Here is a 26,288-nt window from a genome sequence, read left to right as displayed (position 1 = left end):
CTGAACAAATAGGTTCCAGTTGATAAAAGTACCGCGTAGTTCGTGAAAAGTGGCACTCAAGCGCCTGCACTCAACGATATTAACGTCACGTTTTATTCCACTTGTGTTACATGGCGTTGGTGAAAAGCATGAAACAGGACAGACGGCCTTTACTGGCGCTTAACGTATAGAATTCAAATGTTTTCGCTTCTATTTTCTTGGCGAGTTTCTAAGCATGTCCTGACGACCCTTGTGTCCTGTATCACAGTGCTGTGCGTTTTATCAAGTTTTCAAATGCATGTTTCTCTTTGTGCAGCTCCCTTACAACCGCCAAAAGCACGGCGTCAGCGCTTCAAGACTTTCATGCAACTTCTTACAGAACGTCAACTTGAAAAACAAAAGATTCCGGATCTTTAACGCAGCAGTGACCACGTGGCCAATCGGGAGGAGAATAGACACCTTTAGCATACCGTGTGCCGTGTACCATGTACCGTGGAGCGTGTTCCCGTTACCGTGACCGGAGTACCGGGAGCCCGCCAACCGCCAGCTCGCACGCACTGATTGGTCCCGACGCGGCAGGTTTGCGCTAATATCTATAGGGCCCATGACGTGCATCTGAGGTATTAGCATGCGAGGATTAGCAGTGTAGTTTCCAGGGCGTTGTGTGAGCGTTATCTATTGCGAACGTTGACTACTCGTACGTACGAGACAAGGAGGACTGATGTCAGGGCTCAATTAACCCTTTAACGCCTAGTGTCGCGAATTCGCGACATACCGTTGAGCGCCGTGTATACTTGAAGCGTGCTGCGGCAGCCCGGCAGACGGACAGGCTTCAACACATCGGCGCAAGCAGATGAAAACCACGACGTATCATTGCCATTCTTAGATTGCCGTAAAGGCAATAGCAGGTGTAGAACGCAGAATGTGTCGGACGACCGCAGCGGCTGCAGGGGTGAGAGCACCGATAACGCGATCGTACATGGACGACTGAAACGTGATGCAGCGTAGGAGAAACTATGGCTCGATAGTGAGGAGCCAAAGATCCGAGTCCGAGGGCCAGAATTCGGGTGGCTTGAGCGCGGAGTCTGCGGACTCGCGTGTCGGCGGTGGAGGTGGCAACGCTGGCGGGACACCAACGGATGAATCGCTGTCATTGTTTACAGGATGTGGGGCAGGTGTCGAAGAAAGCGCGGGTCTCGAGCTCCGAGCAGCGTTAGGCTCAGCGGAGCATGTCGACGCAGACGCAGGTCAGGAGCAGAGGTGGGCGGCTGGAAGTCTGGACACAAAATTTATGGAACAAAAACTCCCAGCCAGAAGACGGTGTCTGGTGTTCGCAAAGTATTTTTTAGGAGGATTCGCCCAATGATATCATAATTTTTTTGCTTTTTATTTCTCCATTTTGATAAAGTTCCCTTCCGCTCTCCAGTTGAGCAGGGAGAGAGCAGAACCATTGGCCAGCCTTGACATATGATCGCGTAGCCACTTAGTTATGATTTGCTCGCGCCAGCCGAGCGTGCTGGGGAGTGCCATCTTCGTCTGCCGGGCTGCCTTATACCCCACTACATACTCATTACTATATAGAGCTTACATGCAGGGTTTGATGTCAAGTGGCCAGCGCTTTCCGATCAAAATGTTTGGCGTCACTGTTAAAAAGCTTCGTGAAGAAAAGTGGGCGCGAATGTTCGATTTTTAGCCAGCGTTCAGCAACTCTGTGTCTCATTTAGCAACAACTTTTGCTGGAAGAGTAGGACTACATTTCTTGGATAAAAAAAAAAACTGATCTGCTCTCTCTGGGACTTCGAACTGGTTCGAAGCCTTCGAGCTAGTCTTTCACGCGATTCGGCTAGCTGCTTGCTTAAAGCGGACCAAATGCCCGTTTTTTTGAATTCGCGACATGTCGGTGTCTCAAATCTTAGCACACTAACAAGTTTTAGATAGTGACTTTAGAATGCGGGTATACATTAACTAGCATAATGTGGAAGTAATGTTTTTTTTCTTCGATTCCTTCACAATGCGGGAGTTAAATGGTTAACCCAAGTCACGTCTTCCGGCTCGGGGATTGAGCCTTTGAATCACACGAAGTTTCTGAAGAACAATACGTCCAGTAGCTTTTATTGTTCATTTATCGGCACACCGTCGGGAACACAGCTACAGTGATGTTCCACAATGTGAAAGCAGCCGCTCACTAGCATTCTCCGAGACAGAATTCTCGGACTGCACTCGCCCACCCCATGCATGCAAAGTGCGGAAAATAAAGCAGTATACTACTACACAACCGACAGCAAACCGCAGTGTTACTAGTCAGTCAAGAACAAGAAATTCTAGCGTCTCATCAAAAGAAAACAAAAAAAAATTCCCGATAGCACGACCAAGTCGCGTTCCACTTGTAAACGTACACTTCTAACAGTATCGCCGAGTTTTACCCACATCCAGATCCTAGCACAAATGTGTGAAAACACCCCAGTGTAGCATTAAACTAAAATATTTAGGTATTTTCTTGTTCAGATTAGTGCACAAAGCAAAAAGAACCCATCTTCCTGATAAAATGGCAATACTGCAGTCTTCTTGTTTACTTGTGATGATTCTTGCGTTTTTAGCTCCTCGTGCGAGCCTGACAACGAATTTACAAAGCAAATACGCTACTTTATGTAAACAAGTTCAGATTAAAACGTACGAAGACATGCACCCCAGAGTTTAAACAACTCTCAAGACACAACCTGATGCCTGATTTGGCCGAGTGAGGCATTCGGACAGGGGAACTGCGCGTTGGTATCTTCGGAGAAACAACAACAACAACAACAACAACGAATGCGGGGTGTGTACCAACATGGGGAAAAGAGAAACATCCATGAAAATTCGAAATTGTCTGCTTGTTCTTGGCAGGTGCCCACCAGTGATTCTTTCCTGTTTCAACACAGCTCTCGTCACATACGTCAGGCGAGGGAGAGAGTGAGTAGGAGGTTACACCCCTCTCTTGCGCTCGTATAACTATGGTTGCCAGCTCGCGAACAGCCGAGGTTGGGACGAAGAAAGAGAGAGAGAGAGAGGCAGACATTTTTGTGTGTATGTACAACAGCCCTGTTCTAATGTTTACCCAGGGTTCGCTCAACGGCAAATGCGCAGTAGTTAGATGGCTAACTAACACAGCGACCTGTCGATAGAGAGACTGTAATTAAACTTTGTAAATATAACGCTTAAGTCATGAAACAAAAATCATAACACGACAGCGGAACGTTAGTTTTACCCACTGACAACGCAATAACAGATAAAACCTGCAACAGAGCAAAACAACGCATTATGAAAGCGAATTCGCCTTAGCGGTTGTTATTCTGCAGAAATAAGGCAGAAATAACCCATCAGGACAGTTTTTGGATGGATGAATTAATCAATTTTTATCACCCCGCGATCCCTGGGCAACATGTTTGCAGATTTTTCCCACAAACGTGTTTCCCGGTCTGCTAGCAAAATAGAATATTCAGCCACAGAGACTATACTTATATAATTACTGCCTCTTAAACAAATACTATTCTTGTCTGTCTGCAGTTTTTATCACATTTTACTTGCTACACATTCACCTTGGTGTCATTTAAGCCTGCACTCATTTCTGTTTAACATCACAGACTCGTCCAAGCAAGACAAACACAGAGAACAGCCGATAGCACAAGCGGAGTCGACACAGCCGCATAGACAGCGAGAATACAACGATACCGTCACGCATGACGTCGCTATAATGCGCCATGTTGATTGGTCTGCATTAAGTGACACCGCTTACGGCCGCAAACAGCTGTCCCGGAATATCGCGTTACATCGTGGGAACCTTGCAATGAGTTTTTTTGTTGCTGCTGTGGCTTCCAACTTCTGCGATACAAGTATATTCCAACTTTCGTGGCTAAAGTGGCGACATATGTGGCTACAATAGCCATTCGCCGTAGCCACCGTCGATGGTTCGATGGTTGCTGAGGGTGTAATCCCTGGTTGTCTTCCGGTTCACGCAGGACAACGGCGTCCTTGTGTTTAAGCGTACCGAATTCGGGACTTTTAGTTGTCCCGGCAAAGTCAGACCGGTACTGAATGCAAACAAAATTCGGGACGCTTGGCATACAGGGAGCCAACATGAATCATTAGCACGCTTCGAAGTGAAGCGTGTGAAGGTCACTAACGAAGCAAGCAACAGCATCCCTCCGTCTCTTCAAGGATACAACGTACCTATAAGGCGGATGTTTATTAGCAAAATGGAACAAGGTGATAATATCATTGGCTTATCATACTGAACAAGACTTTTTCGTATAAAGAAATCGGACAGTGGAAATAACTGATTGTACATGACGCCAAGTTGAAAGGAACGATTCGAAACCCGTTTGAAACATTAAGGAACATCGGCACAGGGAGGAGGTTCCAGTGGCCGCGAGAGGGAGCTATTTACATATAAATGCATGCGGAACTAACATCAGTGGTGTGTTACTTTCTTTTTTTTTTCACCTTCATTCGTTTGCTGTTTGCCGCTCTAACAAGGGCTGTCGACCGCGTCGGTAGCAGAAGCACCGTCTCCTAGGTTGGTTGTTGTGGGGACCCTTGCATGTAACGTCACCCGAAGGCTTTGAGACAGACCAATGCTTACGCAGATATTTACGTTTTATTTTCCGGTATATCTTTCCAGAACTTCATTTGAATTTTATTGTGACGGCTCTTGTTGCAAATTCAACGCAGTAAAATAAGAAATAACAGTACACGCATTGTGAAAATTTTGCTGAGAACGCGCCAGTGGTTTAGTATGAAATTTAACCTTCGAAGGACTCTGGGCTGTACAACAAGAATTACAGGTGTCGTGGGACTCGTGAAACGACTCAGGGGCTATTTGTCTCGTGGGCTACATGGTACGCGAAGACATAGGTTGCATGTCACCTTGTAGATCGCTAGTCGACTCATGAGGACTCGAGCTTATACTCCTTTTCTGGGATGCAGCAATAAGCATTTCTGGTGCGAAGTGGTGCTGCATCATTTCGAAGAAAAATACCAAAAACAACAACAAAAACTCGCAGGACGATTAGGATTCTCGGTAATGCGTTATTAATGCGCAGCTGTTGTGGGTGATTTTGGCCACTGAATGAAGAAGTTTGTTATTTTTATGGTAATTGAAGTATTCACGATATTTTATTCAGACATTGTACACATTTTCTCAACTTTTTAGTCACGAACTCTACGAACCACTCAGAGACATCGGAGTAGTCACGCGAGACATGACGTCAAGGTTCCGGGGAGCAGTGAGAAGCGTTGCATGAGTCAAGTGATGACGTCATAATTGCGAGAGCCAATCAGGGTAGTTGTATGAGTCACTTGATTGGTCTGCAGTCACGTGATTTGGTTGCGCCTTTACCTTCGTCGACGTTGCTCAACAGGCAAACAAGCTATTAACACTGCGCTGTAGAAAGAAAATTCAAGGCCTTGTAGAGTCGATCACACTTGTCTAGAGCGCTCGGGCGGTGTGCTGCGGAGCAAATGAAATGAAATCTTTCGCAGCTGCTTTGCTAGCGGTAAGGCGCTGGTGCCTGTGCGGTTCACGTGTCTATTCTGCTGCTCTCCAGAGCAACCATTATCAGTGAAAGTCAATACCTGCTTTAGAACTCCGCTTTATTTTTCCCGGATGACACCTCTCGAACACTCTAGACAAGTGTGATCGACTCTGTACGTCCACTTTACAGCGCTATAACAAATTGACCTGCCCGATACGGCCAACGGCCGCACTAAATCAGCAAGCATTGGCTGTGGAATCCGTTCAGTTCGTTTCTTACCAGAGCCTAAGCACAATTTACTTGGCCATTTGCTAGGTTCTTTTGATACCGTAGCAGTGATTACTAAATCCGCCGAATTCCTCACTTTTTACCAGTGCCCGTACGGAAAATATAGCCTGTCTATGAGAAAGCATGCGTTAACAACATGCACAGCAGTACCAGAACCTTGTTTTCAATGTCGCTCAATGTGCACATACATTTCTTCAGGTCTGTCAACGTCAGCAGAGTGTCGGCTCCTAGCGTCAAAGGAAGTGACGACAGACTAACGCAACTGCTATTTTGTCGCCACTGTTATGCGTCCTCTTTCTTCTCGATTCTTTCTTCTATATGTCTTTCCCGCTCGGTGGCGTTTTTTTCTTTTATTGTTCGTGTTAGCGGATATTTTTTTTTTTTTTGCACGCCCCTGATTGCACGCCTGTCATTCCCTTGATGCCGAGCACAAACGAGAGCCTGGTGTTGCTGCTTCCATATTGACGCCGCCAGATCGCTGCCGCTCGATGTATTTCTTGTCCCTTCTTAACAATGCATCTGGATTAGTGAAGCGACAGCCTAATGTAACTATGACGGCTCTATCAGGAACGCCGGAAAGCTGACGGATAGTTCGGTGCAACGTCCACCGCTATAGGGTCTCGTCAACGGGTGCCCGAAACCTAAAGAGATGGAACGTGTCTACATTTAGTGCCAGTTGAACTCAATCCCGTACTCCCATCCTGCACTCGCCGCAAGCATGCATCCTTAAAAAAAAATTATTAATCAGCTTCGTTTTTGAGCGCTGCGCAGTATATGGCGCTAATAATCCAACGACCTGCCGAAGGCAACGCCTGGAAGAAATGCGACTCAAGTCTGCAATCGTCGTTTTGTCACTACTTATTGTCACCCATTACGCAAGCCACGACAGACAAGGCGTCTTTTTTTTGTCCAAGTCCAGGATTAGTTAACGCCCGATGCACTTACGAGACGAGTAGCTTACGATCAATCACCGGGCATCTTAATCAGTGATATGACTGAGTTATGCTCTTTACAGGCTTCGAATCTGTTTCTTCCGTTGGGATAGTATTCACCGAGTCTCATTTACTTATAAAAAAACCGTGCCTTCGTCTCTGCACCGGAAGATCGTGTGCGAGAAGAAGCTGATATCCACAGTGTTTAGCCTCCATGTATCTCTCCTTAAGCGTTTCTACGTGCCTGTCGTAGTATTTTATTTCAACACAAAGCTCGGGTCACGACATCGCTATTATAAAAGTAAACCATCCTTAAAATAACTGCGTGACTGAAAATAAAATGCAACTAACCGGTGGGCGGAGCCTCTTAGGAGGGCCACGCTTATATGGTTACATCCCAAGGAGCACAAGTAATTGGCCCAACACTGGAACCGTATTGGCAAAGGCCGGCCCTACAAAGGACCAGGATGGAACCATCCTGTTGCAGTATTGGGCTGATTACCAGCGCTGCTTGGGACGGGGCACGTGGAGGACCAGAATGCAAGGTTTGCCCGAATCGTTCGTTTTTCATTTCTTTACGTATGAGAGACTCTTGCAATGAATCCCTTCTGGCTTTTCGTGAGCAACACCCGAAACAGAGAAAATCTCTCGCGAATTCGAATCAGCTTTGCCAAGCATCCAGACGGTGACGTCAGTGCAAGGTCCCCACTATAACGGAGATAAAACGCGACACTATAGTTTGGCTCAAGAAACGAACAGACGAAAGTGACCGCGTGGCGTCGCCTCGGTCGCAAATGGGACATGTCGGGTCTATCGCGCGTCGTCCCTATTTGGGGCCTATTTGACTGGGCTGAAGTCCCCGAAGCTCTCTTCGAAGATGTCCTCGTGGAATCCCCGCTGGTCCACCTCGGGGAAGCGCTTCTCCAGGCCCATGTCGTAGAACGACATCCGGTGTCGGCCTGACCGGCCTCCGCGCCGTTCAGGCTCGCCGTAGAACATCGCCGAACTCCGGTAAGGCACCCGGCCGCTTAGCAGGGCGTTCCTCGAGCAGCCGAAGGCAGACGCCAGGGTACGGATTAGGTGCAGTGGAAGCGACGTGGCAGCATCGGAGTCCGAGGGATAGAGAGATGAAAAGAGCGAAAGGAGAAAAGAGGAGGGAAAGGTCGTGAAGGTAAGAGACAGAGAGAACAAAAAGAAAGGAGGCGAGGTTTTTGAGGTGAGAGAAGGATGGGAGGTGAGGATAGAAAAGAAGAATCGAAGTCAGACAGAGCGGCAATGATAGCATGATTGTCACGAATACCAACATTCAAAGTTGACCATGCATACCGAATGCCAGCGACGAAACACTTAATAGTCATGTTAAGCGTTGCAAGCCACAAAATAAACGAAAAGTTGAAACCAAGTGCCTAAAAGTGCTGGCGATGTTTCGGCCAGTGCACTCATCTTGCTCAAAGCGTCGTCGAGCCTTCCCGATGCACTTTCACTTGGCACATACTGAAACAGCTCAGAAGCAAGGAAGTAAGTGTAAACATGATAATACGCGGTTCAATACGGCATCTATAGCACTTTAAAAGGACCCTTTGCTGGCCGCAGTTGACTGCCCCATTTAGTACGCATGTATCGAACTTCCACATCGGTGCAGCGTCTTCCAAGAGTAAATTTTCACCGCACAAAGATCCAACCTGTAGACGACCACGTGTCTACACAACGTTCGGCGGACGTACTACCGATTTTCATGGCGTTATAAATTCCTGTCTCACAAAATGAAAAAAAAAAATAAACAGAGAATCGTCGAGAAGTAGGCATTTGAGGGAGACTCTCCCGTCACAAATGAAAATCGCTGGAATTGCAAAACTGAGCGTCAGGAAGTATAAGGGATATCGCGTCGTCTTTAGCAATCTTGGCTAGGCACGAAGAATTGGCGGCAGTTTTCCACACACAAAAAAAACTTGGATTATGATTGTGATTTGAGGGGACTGGCCTCCTGTAAGCGACAACTGAAATTATTTAGACAATGTCAATCAAAACGCTCAAATTGCTGTTTTCTCACTAGCATTCTTCCGTTCGTGCTTCAGAAAACCACGATAGCCCATTTATTCGCTCGTACATGAGCTCATAAAAAGCGATCTGTAGGCCGTATTAAGAGTTAACCTAGCGCTGCATATTATATTATCTGACACCCAGCTACGCACCTGCTTATCCACAACGTGTTGTAAAAATACTCTTATTCAACAATTCGTTCTTTCCTGTGTGCTACTGTCAAAATAATCATCGGTTTAGCAAGCCTGCATATAGAACAGCTGAGCACTTGTAAAAAGTATTAAGCTGTTTCTGTGCTTCGTGAAGAAATTAGGAAAATCGGCTCAACGTGTGGCAGCAGCGGCAGCGACGCGGCTACATCGGTAACGCGCTTCGCCCTTGTTGCAGATCGAGCTCCCCGTTCTCAAGTGATCCTGCTGCTAGGAACCGGCAACCGCTTCTGCTGTACGCCTTCTTATGCCTACGCCAAAGCTACGCCTTTCCATCATCAAGCTCAACCATCGGACGTTTGGCACGCTTCGGGGACAATCTGCGCAGACGCCGACCGGAAGGCCCTGCAAGATAAACGCAAGCAATCGGACCAGCGGTCACTTGGCAGCAGCGGCAGCGACGCGGCTACATCGGTAACGCGCTTCGCCCTTGTTGCAGATCGAGCTCCCCGTTCTCAAGTGATCCTGCTGCTAGGAACCGGCAACCGCTTCTGCTGTACGCCTTCTTATGCCTACGCCAAAGCTACGCCTTTCCATCATCAAGCTCAACCATCGGACGTTTGGCACGCTTCGGGGACAATCTGCGCAGACGCCGACCGGAAGGCCCTGCAAGATAAACGCAAGCAATCGGACCAGCGGTCACTTGGCAGCAGCGGCAGCGACGCGGCTACATCGGTAGCGCGCTTCGCCCTTGTTGCAGATCGAGCTCCCCGTTCTCAAGTGATCCTGCTGCTAGGAACCGGCAACCGCTTCTGCTGTACGCCTTCTTATGCCTACGCCAAAGCTACGCCTTTCCATCATCAAGCTCAACCATCGGACGTTTGGCACGCTTCGGGGACAATCTGCGCAGACGCCGACCGGAAGGCCCTGCAAGATAAACGCAAGCAATCGGACCAGCGGTCACTTGGCAGCAGCGGCAGCGACGCGGCTACATCGGTAACGCGCTTCGCCCTTGTTGCAGATCGAGCTCCCCGTTCTCAAGTGATCCTGCTGCTAGGAACCGGCAACCGCTTCTGCTGTACGCCTTCTTATGCCTACGCCAAAGCTACGCCTTTCCATCATCAAGCTCAACCATCGGACGTTTGGCACGCTTCGGGGACAATCTGCGCAGACGCCGACCGGAAGGCCCTGCAAGATAAACGCAAGCAATCGGACCAGCGGTCACTTGGCAGCAGCGGCAGCGACGCGGCTACATCGGTAGCGCGCTTCGCCCTTGTTGCAGATCGAGCTCCCCGTTCTCAAGTGATCCTGCTGCTAGGAACCGGCAACCGCTTCTGCTGTACGCCTTCTTATGCCTACGCCAAAGCTACGCCTTTCCATCATCAAGCTCAACCATCGGACGTTTGGCACGCTTCGGGGACAATCTGCGCAGACGCCGACCGGAAGGCCCTGCAAGATAAACGCAAGCAATCGGACCAGCGGTCACTTGGCAGCAGCGGCAGCGACGCGGCTACATCGGTAGCGCGCTTCGCCCTTGTTGCAGATCGAGCTCCCCGTTCTCAAGTGATCCTGCTGCTAGGAACCGGCAACCGCTTCTGCTGTACGCCTTCTTATGCCTACGCCAAAGCTACGCCTTTCCATCATCAAGCTCAACCATCGGACGTTTGGCACGCTTCGGGGACAATCTGCGCAGACGCCGACCGGAAGGCCCTGCAAGATAAACGCAAGCAATCGGACCAGCGGTCACTTGGCAGCAGCGGCAGCGACGCGGCTACATCGGTAACGCGCTTCGCCCTTGTTGCAGGTTAGTGCAGCACTACGTTGAATTGTCATAGTTTTTGTGGTTCATGCCATTGTGTCTGTCGCTGCTGCTGCCACTGCTGCCATTGTATTTTGGTGAAGCGTGCTTTTATGTCGTTTGGTGAAGTGTCCGCCTACGAAAAGAAATGTCTAGTGTGTGTTCGTCCTGCGAGGGAACTATTCATGTCAATGTGCCGAGTGTGACATGCACGGAGTGCCAAAGCGCTTACCATTTCGGTAAATGTGCGGGGGTGACGGAGAAATCTTTTAAAGCAAAAAACAATGCTTCAAAGAAAGCGTGGCGCTGCCTCACATGCCGGGAAAATGGGTCGCACACGAGTAGTAGAGCAGACAGTGAATCAGAACTAGATGTTAAGCTAGCTCTTGCCTCTATACTAGAGAAACTTGAGAGCTTGCCAGAGCTAACAAAAAAGGTGGCAGAAATGGAAGAATCTGTCCAACATATGTCTAAGAAATTTGATGAATTTGAAAGACATGTTTCCCGCCAGGACAATGAGATCAAGGTACTGAAGAAAAGAGTAGCAGAACTAGAAGAAAAAGATGACATGACGCAAGTTGTGCAAACGCAACTTCAACAAGATGTTAATGATCTTGAATACCGAAGCAGGAAACTTAATCTAGAGATACACGGTATTGCTGCTCTGCCCGATGAAAATCTGCTTACTTTGTTAAATGACATCGCCCCGAAGCTTGAAGTACCACCCCTGACGACAGCAGACATTCAAACAATACACAGACTGCCTGCCCGACGGGATAAGACGCAAGGAATACTCGCTCGTTTCACCAGACAGACTACAAGAGATTCGTGGCTGAACGCTAGGAGCAAAGTAAAAGATAATGAACCGAGCATTGTCATTCAGGAAAACCTGACACGGTATCACAGAGACTTGCTTCGAAATGCGAAGCAGAAGGCAAAAGATACAGGTTATCGTTTTGTCTGGTATACGAATGGGAAAATTCTCGTTCGTAAAGATCAAGGAATGACTGCAATACATATCAAAGGAGCAAGCGATCTGGACCAGCTTACGTAGCACTGCGCAAGCTCAGTACCAAAGGAAAATGGAAAAGAAAAATGGCACAGTGCCCGTATCACCTTCCGCATGACTTGAACCACATCGCTTCCTCTTTCTCATCCGCATCCGTTAAAGCTATACATGTTAACGCACGCTCAGTAAAAAATAAAATGGTCTTGCTAGATGAATTTTTTAGCGAATTTCGGTTTATGTTTTCAGTGATAATGCTGAGTGAAACATGGAGCACCAGCGCGCACAATGTTTTCAGAATGACCAATTACAAAACCTACTATCTCAACAGACCCGTTGGGCGTGGCGGGGGAGTGGCTTTACTTCTGAATGAAAATGTAACTGGCGAAATGTTAAACCCATACAGTGTGGTTACGCCGGACTACGAGATAATATCATTATGCGCAAAGAAATGTATTTACTCTGTCTGTTACCGCCCACCCAGTGGAGATTTATCCGTTTTTCTTAAATTCTATGAACACTTTTTGTCTTTTGTAGCTGATGGAGGTTATACGCTTATTGCTGGAGGCGATTTCAACATCGACATGAGCAGTAACAATTTTTCTACGAGAGAATTTAGGACTGTTTTGGCTTCAAATGGTTTCATTAGTGTAATAGAAGTCCCTACCAGAGTTACAACAGGAAGTCAATCCACTTTAGACTTGTTCATTACCAATCTTGCCCATCCAAAAATTGAGACCGGTGCCTTATCATGTTCTATCAGTGACCACCTCCCAGTGTTCTTGTGCATGAATGAGCCAACCCCTACACTGAAAGAGCCAGAAGGTATTAGATACCAGCGTATAACCAGTGTTACACTGAAAGCTTTTCGCGATGCTCTTAAACAAGTTGACCTGGCCCACATAGCTCACCTCAATGATGCTAATGAAGTTTATAATAAGTTCCTTGGTATTTTCAAACAACTATACCAATTGTATTTTCCCTCTACAACATATAAAGCCTCACGAAAAACTCGGAAACCATGGATCAACCATGAGTTACGAAAAGAAATAAAAATGAAAAACAAGCTGTATAGAACATTTCTAACCACACGTTCAGTTGAAGATTTGAGGTTATTTAAAGAATTTAGAAATAAATTAACAAAGAAATTGCGATCAGCACGAACAGAATATTACTCTGCATTTCTAGACGTCAAGAAGGGTCGTCATGATGTGGTTTGGACCCGTTTAAACTCATTGCTGCACCGTAACCAGTCACATGGCCAAGTGCGGAATCTTAAGATCGATGATAAAGATCTTTCAGGGACAGAGCTGGCAAATGCTTTCAACGACTTTTTCACGAAAAAGAAAACGGATGGGTCTGCACGGAATGCATGCGATTACTTAGACTTTCATAACGATAATACAATATTTCTTGAACCTGTCACGACGGATGAAGTAGCATCGGTCATACTCAGCCTAAAAAATAGCAGCAGTCGAGATATTGACGACATCCAGATAAAGCCCATAAAATATGTAGCCGATATTATAGCTCCAGCTGTGGCACATATTTTTAATGTTTGTTTAGCTACATCAGTATTCCCAGAAAAAATGCAGATTGCTAAAATAACTGTTTTATTTAAAAAAGGAGACCGAAATGACTTGGGTAATTATAGACCCATCTCTGTATTGCCTGTTTTCTCTAAAGCATTGGAGAAAATTCTACACTCTAGACTGAATAAATTTTTAGATAAATACAACTTGCTCACACCATATCAGTTCGGATTCCGGAAAAACAAGTCTACTGAACTAGCACTCTTAGAGCAAAAATAGAGCAAAAAGAATATATTCTGACACAGTTTGAACACAAAGAGCTCGTAATAGGAATATTCATAGACTTCTCAAAGGCATTTGACTTGGTTAATCATAAGTTACTTCTAGAGAAGCTATGGCACTACGGAATTCGGGGCCAGGCTGCAGAACTAATAAAATCTTACCTGTCAAAAAGGAAACAAACTGTCAACATAGATAATACATATTCAGAAATAAAAGAAATTTATTCTGGTGTCCCACAGGGAAGCATACTTGGGCCCCTACTTTTCAACATTTACCTTAATGATATTGTGAACATTAACCCAAATGTCAGGTTTATCATATATGCCGATGATACTAGCATTTTTTTCTCCGGAAGCAACATTCATGACCTGATACAAATGTGCAACACAACAATGATCACACTGGAAAGATGGTCACAATCAAACTATATGCGCGTGAATGAAAAAAAGACTAAAGCTGTAATATTTCGACCAAGAAACAAACCGATCACCCCACACGATAGTATTACCTTTAACTCGAGAGAAATAGAAATAGTTGATCACTTCAAATGCCTAGGTGCAGTATTTTCTTCGCACATGTCTTGGGAAGATCACACAAATCATGTTGTCCGGCAGTTAGCCAGGGTAACAGGCACGATTGGCTGCATTAGATACATTCTTCCTAAATCAATTAAACTACTTCTCTATAACACACTGTTCTGTGCCCACATTAACTACTGCCAGCTTGTATGGGGCACTGCAACGTATTCTTCATTACAAAAAATTTATGTTCTGCAAAAAAAGTTTCTTCGCTACGTCTTTAATGCGGACTATGGAGCACCCAGCAAAGCGTTCTTTCGTGAAACGGGCATAATCAAAATCTTTGATTTATATCAATATCGACTGAGTGTGCGTTTTAAACTTGAAACCAAAAATAACATAAATTATATTCGACGTCTGGCAAATTTGAAAGAAAAAGAAGCGAGTTACCCTTTTAGAGAGCCTGAAACCTGGTTGGTGCCTACACCACGCATAAATACCGGTAAACAGCGCCTGCAATATAGACTTCCTTCTCTTCTAAACACATACAAATCTGCCAATTTCAACTTGTCTACCTGTACTAATCGTGAGCTGCGTTGCTTATACATAGACTGTGTTACAAAATGATTTTTTTTTTTTTAAACTGCACTAAGAGGTGTTTTTGTTTTGTTTAATTTGTATTGTTTGATTCATTGTGCTTTTGTTGTACTGCTGAAAGATACTTATGCAATGATGTTTGGATGAACATGTAAATTGCCCACATGTACAATCTAGTGGTAGATTTTTTTTTTTTTTGGTGTTAATGTGTTTTTCTCTGAATTGTTTTCTTTTGTTTGTTTTGTTATTTTTTCTCGTTGCCTGTCACTGCTGCCCGGTATAATGGGGGCTGCGGCTCAGTCAAGCTGTCTATGACAGCTTTTTCTGCAGCTCCTCTGTCACTTTTTTGAGGCAGAAATAAAATTGATTGATTGATTGATTGAACGTGATGCCCAGGAATCTCCCTGTGATGCTAAAAAAAATGCTCACACCACGGACGTTATAGCGCTAACCGCGTAAAAATATCTTAAGTGGCACATTATTCAAAAATTATTCAAAAAATGTACGATTTGGCTCGTGTATTGAAACACGAGCCAAATCGTACATTTTTTGAATAATTTGAATAATGCAACGCGAGCCTAATCGTACATTTTTTGAATAATTTATGAATAATGTGCCACTTAAGATATTTTTACGCGGTTAGCGCTACAACGTCCGTGGTATGAGCATTTTTTTTAGCATCACAGGGAGAAGATTCCTGGGCATCACTTCGAGCCGATTTTTCTAATTTTGTAACAGCGTGTCGCATGTCTCAAGGGTCAAACGCCCCGCAAAGCCATCATGTTTAAAAGTATTCCCGTTCCATAATGTGAAGTAATCAATCCGTTCGTCTGTGTAATGGACAGCAACCGAAACCGGGCGGCACATGGCACGTGCTTAGCCGCCATGCAGTTTTGCAAAAAGCATTTCAAAACTATAGGAATTAAGGGTGTGCCAATTGTGGGTTTTGAAAGTGTATTATTGGAATTAAGGCTGTGCCAATTGTGGGTTTTGAAAGTGTATTATTGGAATTAAGGGTGTGCCAATTGTGGGTTTGGAAGTGTTACATTATTGGAATTAAGGGTGTGCCAATTGTGGGCTTTGAAAGTGTTCATACACATCCAAAACCCACAATTGGCCCCCCCTAATTCCAATAATACACTTTCAAAACCCACAATTGGCACAGCCTTAATTCCTATAGTTTTGAAATGCTTTTTGCAAAGCTGCATCGCGGCTAAGCACGTGCCATGTGCCGCCCGGTTTCGGTTGCTGACCGCAGTTGACTGCGCCATTTAGTACGCATGTATCGAACTTCCACATCGGTGCAGTGTGTTCCAAGAGTAAAAATGTCCTTACAAAGACGAACGGATTGATTACTTCACATTATGGAACGGGAATACTTTTAAACATGATGGCTTTGCGGGGCGTTTGACCCTTGAGACATGCGACACGCCGTTACAAAATTCGGCGCACGTTCAAGAAGCCGACGCGACGCGATAAGAAACACGCTCTAGTACGCTGTACAACGAACGACAGAAAACGATCGAGAGAAATCTATTCACGACCAATGGAGAGCGCGTAACCTTGTGCATGCTGAGTAATGCCCTTTCCACTTCGCTCAGAAGCAGCGGCGACGGGTCGGATAGAAGTGTCTCGAAATCTTCTGGAACGTCCGACCAACGGCGATGCGGTATTTGTACTGTTGATGCTATGGATGTATGCGTGCCTGCCTTGGCTCTAAGTTACAAACAGGGCAGAATGGTGGGCCTGTTGGTATGACATGTTAAAGAATAGATATACCAGCCAAAAAAAAAAACGAACACCTGTTATGTCAACCTCTGAGTAATCGTTCCAGCGCGTGCGTCAGTCCAGCCGTTGTTCTGTGTTGTTGTCTCCTTGTGTGTTCGTTTTTTTGGCTGGTATATTTCTTCTTTAACAAGTTACCAACAGACATTGCGCGCCCTATAGATGGAGGACGCTTAGCGCCGCTTGTCAGCTCGTGCCGTGGTTCTAGCTTAAAAGAAGTGCTCCCGCACGACTCTCGGGCCAACAACACTCTTTCGGACACAGATCTGCGAGGGAGTGCGTGCCAGTCTTCGGGATGGCCCCATCATGATCCTCCAATCTTCGGACTATCACAGTGCCCTCCGAAATAATTGTGTTTTCATTTGGTTGTGTATCTCGTGTTTTAGTGCACTGTTGTTGCAAGATCTCTTTTTTGCGTTGTAGCCTATGTTCAGTACTGCGCTGCATGTGTTGCCTTAGTTTGTAGATCACTTTGTATGTGTTCTCGTGAGTGATTAGAAATTCCCCTGTATCGCTTCTCGGCCTTTTGGCTTAGATCGTATGTAGAAATTCCCCTGTATCGTCTCCTTGCTGTATAAAGCTTGTTTTTTCTTGTGAACCTTCTACTACGACCGTTTTACTGGTTTGCGACCAGACAAACCTGGGCACCAAATGACAACTCCCCTTTGTCACTTGGTAGCGGGATTTCGGCTGAGCTTGTCACGCCAAGTCGAGGGCATCTACTGAGAGGGCGGAGCAGCTACCTTGTCAGGCTCTAAGGGTATCTGGGAGCGCACACCACCAGTATGCATGTGGCACACACAGATAAAAGAAAACTAGAACTAATGATTTGTCCACAGTTGCCCCCTCTAGAAAAATCAGAGTGCCGTTATGTTTTGCGTCAGCATAAAGAGAACAGTTGTAGCGTAACGTATCTTTCTGATAGGCTATAGATAAAAGGCGCGGTAAAAGAAATGCAGTTTCGACTAAAAGGGAGGGTAAATGATTAACACTAGCGACGTCACTAAGCGTTGCTGTAAACTGTTTTGTACTTTCAAGCATGAACGCTTGCCAGTTTCTTTAACTGTGCTCACTCCGTTGCTGAGGCTTTGGTTGAGGACCAAATTTCTCGTTGGACGCATAACGTAGTGCTCACTGATAATGCAGTGTTCAGTGATAAGCCAGAACCTGATAATGAACATTTATTAATCACGAAAACAAAAGCAATACGAGGAAGTAGATAGACAGCCAAAGTCTTAGCCTTTCCTCGAAGCGAAAAAGTATCAGTGATTGTAACATCGCCCGCTTTCCCCATCACCTTCCCTTCCAACCATTCCAATCCCAATCAGACTCTCGGACATCGGTAATACGCACTAGTGCAACTTAATTATTAGCCATCAGCTGAACACGACAATGCTCCAGTCTTTCATGTTGGTTAGAAGGGGGTCACGTGATAGGGGTGTGTGACGTCATTGAGTCTTCAGTGCCGGCGCATTATTGCGACGAGGAATGAAAGAGACTACTTCTGAAAGTCATTTTGACCAAGCTGTGACTATAAGCGAAGAGAACATCAGCACTACATGTAATAACAGAAATTGTCGCAACGACGTGTACGAGCTCGGAATAACACAGACATGTCCTCTCTTTATTTACATGTGCGCTTTGACTGCACTGCTCGCTGTGATCGGCATTGAAACTGCGTCGGCGTACACTGCTGCAGTAAGCCTTTGTGGAAGATGTTTTTTTACAAGCCATAACCAGGCGTGGATCGAGATAAAAGCATGGAATTATTTAAAACACTTTTTTTTGTTTGCTATACATTAGTGCTCACCTTTGCATTACTTGTGCAGTCGTTTCTGAGCTAAGCGAGGCCGTGGCTCAGAGCTTTCATCTGAGTTTCTGTTACTGATCGTTACTATCGGTGATGAAAGCGTGCGGGTGTGACATACATCTTTTTGTGCTGTTTTCCAGCCCCTTATGCCGCCATGCTAGAAATCGAAGAGAAGGCAGTTCGTCGCGGATTAAACGCGAAGATTAATCCGCTGTAATCCTCGACTGAACTCATTCCTTAAGGTAGAAATGAAAGGCCCAGAACCAGCATAATGAATGAACGTCTCAAGTGGGAAACGATTTGAAGTCGAGAAGAGGTTGTTTACAAAAAAACTCCACTTCGCCGTTTCGTTGAAAGCTCAGAGTGAGGTAAGAAATTTTGTCATTTCTCCAAGTCTTTCATGAATGACACTTCGAAACGAAGACCTCCTTAACTAAGGGTCCCTGCCTCGCTAACTTATTTGTAGGTGTATTTGGAAGGGGCTCTGAAAACAGCTTCTGTCAAAGCTGCCAGTCTTTTGTCGCAGAGGCTTTGCCTTTTCTTTCAGGTTTGTAGGCTTGCCAAGGGCCCGGCGTACGTAGCGCCACTGCCTAGCCTATCACACTTCAGCCTACTGCATGTTTTTTACCTTTACTTTTAATGCGATAGCTTAAGGAGTGCCTGTTTGGCGGCGGGGAGTGTGAATCCGCCTGCCAACAGTCGCAGGTGGTGTTTGGGAGGATTTCCCTCTGGCCACCTGCCAACCAGGCCCTCTGCGCCACCCTCTCTCCCCTTGTAAGAGAGAAGAGGTAGAAGCCGGAAGGAACATGACTCAGCTTTCACCTCTTCGTGCATTTTAGCGTGCACTCCCAGACACCCTTAGAGCGTGTGGAGGTAGCGGTCTGAGTCACAAAGGAGATGCCCTCGACTCAGCGTGGCAAGCTCAGCCGGAGACTAGCTACCAAGTGATAAGCGGGGCGGTCGTTTGGTGCCCAGCTTTCTCCGGTCGCAAGAAAGAAAATGGGTCGGAGCCAAAGGTTCACAAAACAAAACAAAGTTTATGCAGCGAAGAGACTATAGAGAGAATTTCAGAATCAGTCGTACGAGCACATAACAAAGTGATTTACAAAACAATGCAACTCGTGCAAAATAACACTCGAGAGAGATTACAATTAAACAAAATCTTTGCACCTAAAGTGCCCTAACTCAAGACAGAGACAAACAAACAAACCACAATTGGTTCACCGGGCACTGCGCCAGTCCGACGGTCTGAGGAACATGACGGTGCCGTCCCGCAGGTTGGCGCTCGCTGCCTGGCTGGTCCGTGGCTGCGCTAGTGGCGTTGTCCCGGGAGTTGAGCGGGCGCGCTTCTCTGAAGTTTAAACGGCGGCTCGGGCTGACAGACAGCGGTCAACGCCCCTCATTTATAGGCGCGGTCCGCGTCTGTTTGTTCTTCGCGCCAAGGCAGGCGGGCACATACACGCTGTATCAACTACACAAATTCAGTCTCCTCGCGCCGGGCGCGAGACCCCATTGGTCAAGCGGAAAAACCGGTTTCGAGAACTTTCTAGACCCTTCTCGCTTCTCGCGATGCGAATCCACCGGCGCGAGAGCGAAGGGGAGAGGACATCACTTAGCATGGTCAAGACTACGCGCTCTCCGTCGACAATGAGTAGAAATCACTCGTACGTTCTCGAACAATCGACGGCGGCGCGCGCGGCCATGTCTCCTTTGGCGCCGCGCTGGCGAGCAGTGTGGAAGGGGCAGCAGCACACGCAAGGTTACACGCTCTCCGGGGGTTCCTTCTCCTCTGTTTTAGTTTTATTTACGGCGCGCACGAGTGCGATTGCTTCCGCACTGCGCAGTTTTTTTTTTCGAACATGCGCCGAATTTTCTGACACTTCCCCTTTCTTTAAGGATATTATGCAACCATATTCACAAAACTCAAAATTCGCGCGTACATGCTTGCGCTCCCAAACTGGATGGCGAATGCCAAGATGCACACATCAATGCAATGTCTCCACGTGCATAACACTTGACAAATGTCAAAATTCACTTCAATACAAGCCGCCACTCGGCAATACACTGACACAACACAAAGATGGGACATAAAAATTCCAGGCATGCTTGCGCCTGTATTTCCGCATTCGGTCTACACAGTGGGCTCGGAGAAGGACCGTTTGCTACAAATTTTCGATCGAATTTTTTATTCTATTTCGCACGCGAGGCTGGCCTTTTATCCTGTCGCGAGTTCTGGTATTCCGCCTTCTACTGAGGCTTCTCTTCCGAACACGGTTCTCGCTCCGCCTCCTACTCGTACTTCTTTCTGGCTTTACGCCCAGACTTCGAGCCGTTCCTCTTTTCCTGCGGCTAGCGCGTCTGTTGTAAACAAATTTAACGCCAGCGGTGGCATGATTTCTTAGAAATAGGAGAGAAGCCGAAAACAGTTTATATAAGCGCAAAACAACCGAAAAAAGACGCTTTATGGTCTCCTTTATTTAGGTTTGTTGTAAGTGCATTCTATGATACTTAACTTGAAGCTTTCGCCCTGTTTGAACTTTGCTTGCTCTTTGCTTCTTGTCGGCTTCCAACTCGTATTCCGCTGTTAGGGTAGCGGTGCTTTTGTATACCAACACTTAGGTGGTTTGTATTTCTTGCGATGAATTTACTGCTAAAATTTCTTACTACAAGTACCGACTGACACTCAAGTCTTAAACAGTCGAATCAGCCCGGGAAATCTTTTCTTCCATCCCTCCAGCTTACGCTCGGTGAAGGAGAAACGCGCAAGATAGGACTACATTTCAGAGCAGCGAGCTGTCGCTACTCTGCCTTCTTTGATTCTTTTCGAGGAAATTCAGTTTCATCTTTAATTAACTACAGCATGGTCGAGAGACTCAGCGTTGTGACCGACGAAAAGTAGACCCGTCTTATCACTACCACCGGGCCGAGTTCAATTTAAGTGTCTATTATGAACCAAATCGACACTGTTGGCTAGTACAGCGTAGTGTAGGAGTGTAGTGCAGTGTAATGCAGTGGAGATTTCTGAATCGATTATGATTACCTACAGTTCCTTAGCGTAAACCAACAAAATCTCAGGATACGCGAGCGTTTTTGCATTACAGCTGGACCATCCATCGATAATTTCAATGCCATCGATAATATCAATCGCCTTCGAGGGCGCAGGTCAGTCCCAGTGAACAGTTTCTTTTCGAGCTGTTTTACCAGCCTGTCTTCCTGCCTGACGTCACTACGACATGACAATAGCCATCAAAGAACGCACAGCGCATACTACTACTTCTTGTTTACAATAACCGGTACGTGGCACCAGGTTCACAGTTAGCGAGGGCCGAAAGAGCCCAAATGTTGCGAGAGTGTTCGGAAAAATAAACAGCAAAATGAAACAAAAATGAATGGCTTCTGTTTTAATCTCCGTACACGAGGTGACCCTTTCGGGAAACCTAATTACGATGGCACCCACCTAACCCTTCACCGTAGAAGCGGCATCGAAAGAACAATATTTGCGCACATCGCGAGAGCGGCGCACGATATACGTCACCACAGAAAATTTCGCTCAGTTCGCTTGTGCTCGGGTCTCAGCTAAAGCTTTCAGGTGTTCGAGACTGCTCCTGCGCTGTGCAAATTAAATGCGAGCCCTCAGCATCACGCATAATCGGAAAGCACAATGCGAAATTGCTCTCATTGAAACAAACGTAGCTCGAAAGACCCGGTAAGTCAGTGTTTCAGTACAGGCACCGTGTACACTGAAGTAAACTTTATATTCCGTCCCAGCTAACCCTAACTAAGCATATACGATGTTAAGCCTGCTTGAAATGTTTTGCTTTTGAAATCCTTGGTGCCAGCTGCATATGCCCATCAAGTCGAAGCACACAAAGCCGGAAGAGGACAAGCCACCATTTTGTCTGGACAAGGTCTGTTTCATTAATTTACGCCTTCTTACTTGTTTACCTACCTTCGCATGCTCCCGGTGCCTGCATGTTTCGGCGAGACGAGACATATCGAATTGCCGCCGTTCACACCATATATAGCGTCATTAATCGCCGCCGCGGTGGCTGAGTGGTCATGGCGCTCAGCTGCAGGTCAGAAGGACGGGGGTTCGATCCCGGCCGCGGCGGTCGAATTTCGATGCAAATGAAATTCTAGAGGCCCGTGTGCTGTGCAACGTCAGTGCACGTCAAAGAACCCCAGGTGGTCGAAATTTCCGGAGCCCTTCACTACGGCGTCTCTCATAGCCTGAGCCGCTTTAGGACGTTAAACCCCCGTAAACCATAAAACCTTCCCAGCCTGGCGTCGCCATATTGCTCGCTGGGCTGCTTTGTGCACCTGACGCTAGCAAGCGCTCTCGAGGCATCGCCTTATTGTTCAGTGAGTTTCTGTGTGAGCATGGCGCAGACACGGTAGTCCAGCGAACAATATGGAGACGCCCGTGTTTGTACTGATGTGTGCAGCTGGTGCTACTCCGTCCCTAATAGTGTCGGGAGAAGATGGCCGCCGAAACTACGTGATTTCAGCCACAGACTGTGATACTGATAGGGCCTCCCTTATCTTTGTTCTTCCTCCGTGCTGTTGCACCAATAGCGTCCCGGAATTTGAACCATCGAGCCAGAGAGGAGGTCAGCACGCGGAGGCACCGCCAGGAAGGCGGAAGCGCCACTATGCGGCCCCCTAGAAAAGATAACTCGAGGGCTAACCGTTTGGCGGGGGCAGAAAATTGCGCACTGCAAACTACGATTTCAAGCCATCTCACTAATTAAGCTAAGGTAACGTGCCTGTCTAGTTTGATGAGCTCATTAACAGCCTTCTTGTAGGCATACGCTGCGAGTGACTGAGGTTGACTACACCGAGGACAAGTGTCTGTGGTTGTTTGATCATATTTTAAATGTCTCTCCCCATCATCAGACATTGCTGGCACTCATGAATGAATGCCTCACCCGCGGTGAAGCCTCAGGCGAATTTTCTTTCTGACCACAAATTCTACGACCACACTGCCCAAACATGACGCCATGGATGGCCACAGGCAAATAAAGCGGTAAAGTGGGGAAAGAAGTTGTTGTGCTAACCTTACACAGCGTCATCATGATAATGCCAAGGACGCTTGACCATACGGACAAAATAAACAACTCAGTGCTTCAACAAATGTTTAAATTTGTTTAAAGAAAATTAGTTTCTACTTGGGAGCGCCACGATCTTAAAAACGCTGCAGAAATAATACGCCTCATGGTGGTCATCTTGGTACCGATTGTAATCAGGTGATGCGAAACGATCGTTCTTGCCATGTTAATACCCCCTCCTGTTTTGTCCGCAGAGTAACGGCGGGATTTTGAGAGGTGTTACCATAATGACTAACGTCTCGGTTAAAAATATGCGGGGAGGGTGTGCACGGGAGTGAGACCACCTGTTTAACTCTAGAGTCAGCATATTAACCGCGAATATTGACTTTGTTTCCTCTATGTGTAAACAGAAGCGAAACCGGTAAACTATCAAGATATCAATGACCATGTTGTTTCATGTACTGGAGGACAGGCGATGTAAACTATCGATGACAAAAATATGATTGTACAAGCGATGGGGCCGCAGCGCTCACTTACGCGCTCTTGCTAACTTCAAAAGTTAACTGCCTATTACTTTTGGCACGATCACCGAGTTTTTAATAACTTGAAAAAGTTCATTAAAGGCGCACAAAGTCCCCTTTTGATGATACGACGCGGTTTCACTTAGCAGAGCTGAGACCAAGTTCATGAGTGCATCTTTAACCAATAAAGCAAAGATTAGCCTGCTTTTTAGAAAGAAGCCGAGCTTGTCCTTGGTGATATCGCTGCTCTTACATGTGGTGACGTTGCGCTGACTTACAAGTGACAAGAAACTCGTGAAGAAAACTGCTTACATGTGCGAAATGGTTGCTCTGAAAGAAAACAAAAAATATTTGCAACGTCTCCAAATATTTCATTATTAGGGTCAGCTTGTAACCAGTTTCCTGTGAGGTATAGCTCTCATCTGAGAATAGCTTGAATAGCCCAGACTACCATGACTACTTATAGGCCTCAGCCAGGAAACAAAGGGAGATTTTACTGAATCAACTGCTTCGCGACCGGGTTTTAATTAAATACTTTCTTTTTTTTTATCATGATAGCTGTCGCCTCCCTGCCCGTGATGTCCAAGTATTACCTTCATCCTCGGAAATTTTGTCTAGGGAAATTTGGGAATGAATGAACGGCGCTCAAACAGCAGAACCATCATTTTGAAAACTGTGAGGTTGAGGGTTAGATTCTTGACTCGACAAGCAGTTCCCGATTTTCTCTGTTTTGCCATCGATGGTAATTCAGTGACAACGAGCAAGGCTCTGTGGGAGCTTAGCTGTAGCCTGCTTGAAGGCGCGCATCAGGCACGCGTACTTTAAGGAATAAGGTGGACTGGCATTACGAGTTGCGTACAGTACGTGTGCGCGTGCTTCTTTCATATGCAGAGCATTTCCTCACAACAGCGGCGTTTCCCATTCACCAATGGCCTTGATGTATAACATGCCATAGATCCGCTCGCAGAACTTGTTCAGAAGCGGACTGCGCAAAAGTCGTTCTTTTTCAGAACTTTTCGTCTGTCTCCGCCGGCCGCACATAAATAGGGTCACCGCGCCATGCTGATGGTACGCGAAGGGCGCGAACCACGGGGGCTGCCTGATGCATCCAGAGAGACAATGTTCCCTGGTCGCGCGCTCGGCGGTGAGTTTGGGCTGCGCTAATTAGAACCTGTTCCACAGCAGGCATCGGGCGAAGTTGTATGACGGGTGAGAGTAAACAGATGCGACAGCCCACGCTCACGGATCGTCGACCTGACCATGTGCGCGTGCATCTGGGCGGCCGTTTGTTTTAAGGGCAGAGATCTGGCGGAAAAGTTCAGGCTCATTTTCGTGCGCATGCGACGGCACAGAAACGAGGTGAAACACGTTGCGCTTACTTGAACTGTTTAACGCCCCACAAGATGAAAAGAAAATACAGGTATAGAAGCAAGGAAATAAATAAACGAACGACGAAAGAAAGAAACAACGAAAGAAAGGAAAGGAAAAGGAGGAAGGGACAGAAGAAAGCAGGGACTAAGGAAAAAAAGGATTTTGATTTGATTTATCGGTGTTTAACGTCCCAAAGCGACTCAGGCTATGAGGGACGCCGTAGTGAAGGGCTCCAGAAATATCGACCACCTGGGGTTCTTTAACGTGCACTGACATCGCACAGTACACGGGCCTCTAGAATTTCGCCTCCATCGAAATTCGACCGCCGCGGCCGGGATCGAACCCGCGTCTTCCGGGCCAGCAGCCGAGCGCCATAACCACTCAGCCACCGCGGCGGTGGGAAAGGAAGGTGGGAAAAAAGAGAAGAAAGGAAAGAAGAAAGAGAGAAAGAAGGGAGGGATGGAACGAAAGACAAGAAGAAGACGAGGGAAAGAAAGAGATAGGAAGGAAGGAAGGAAGGAAGGAAGGAAGGAAGGAAGGAAGGAAGGAAGGAAGGAAGGAAGGAAGGAAGGAAGGAAGGAAGGAAGGAAGGAAGGAAGGAAGGAAGGAAGGAAGGAAGGAAGGAACGGAGAGTAGGAAGGAGTAAAAGGAAGGAAGAAAAGGAAGAAGAGAGGGAGGAAGAAAGGAAGCAAGGAAGAAGGAAGGAAGAAAGAAAGAAAGATAGAAAGAAAGGAAAGGAGAAAAGGTCAACTGTGGGGTTGTTGTCCGCCTGCCCAACAAGTCGTCCGATTTTTTTCGCTCGGATTTAAGTCCGCATTCCAAGTTCTTTCGTGGTTCTTAGCGATGAATCACCTGACAACCCTCATCGCCCGCTCTCACTACGCGCAGGCACCGGCCGCACACCAGCGTCGATGCTGACAATGCCGCAAGTATCGCTGGGCGCGTGTGGGGGAAGGAATCTAGATCCCAGGCTACTTTTCTTCGCAATACACAGCTGAGGTCGCGTTGGTTAGAGCAAGATGGCAATGAACAGGTCGACGACCGCCCCTGCGCCTGCTCCTTCGCATTTCTTTCTTTATAAGGAAAACGAAACATTGTTGAGACTGCGTTGACGTTCATTGA

The 26,288-nt window shown here is 46.6% G+C and overlaps 1 protein-coding gene across 2 annotated transcripts in view; it reads right to left on the bottom strand.

Moving 5' to 3' along the window:
* Positions 1 to 2,066: 2,066 nt before the first annotated feature.
* LOC144128438 (uncharacterized) overlaps positions 2,067 to 26,288 on the bottom strand; it is a 115,499-nt gene continuing 91,277 nt past the window's right edge. The window contains exon 3 of one of the 2 annotated variants that reach the window (XM_077661839.1): positions 2,067 to 7,751. In XM_077661839.1, coding sequence (XP_077517965.1) covers positions 7,547 to 7,751 — 205 coding nt within the window. In that variant the 3' untranslated portion in view covers positions 2,067 to 7,546. The remainder of the gene's footprint in view (positions 7,752 to 26,288) is intronic. The other variant, XM_077661838.1, reaches the window with a different exon arrangement.

This window comes from Amblyomma americanum, chromosome 4 (genome assembly GCF_052857255.1).
Source record: "Amblyomma americanum isolate KBUSLIRL-KWMA chromosome 4, ASM5285725v1, whole genome shotgun sequence".
In the NCBI taxonomy this organism is placed as follows: Eukaryota; Metazoa; Arthropoda; class Arachnida; order Ixodida; family Ixodidae; genus Amblyomma; species Amblyomma americanum.
Note: the sequence above shows the minus strand (reverse complement) of the source record. Positions and strands in the feature narration are given on the sequence as shown.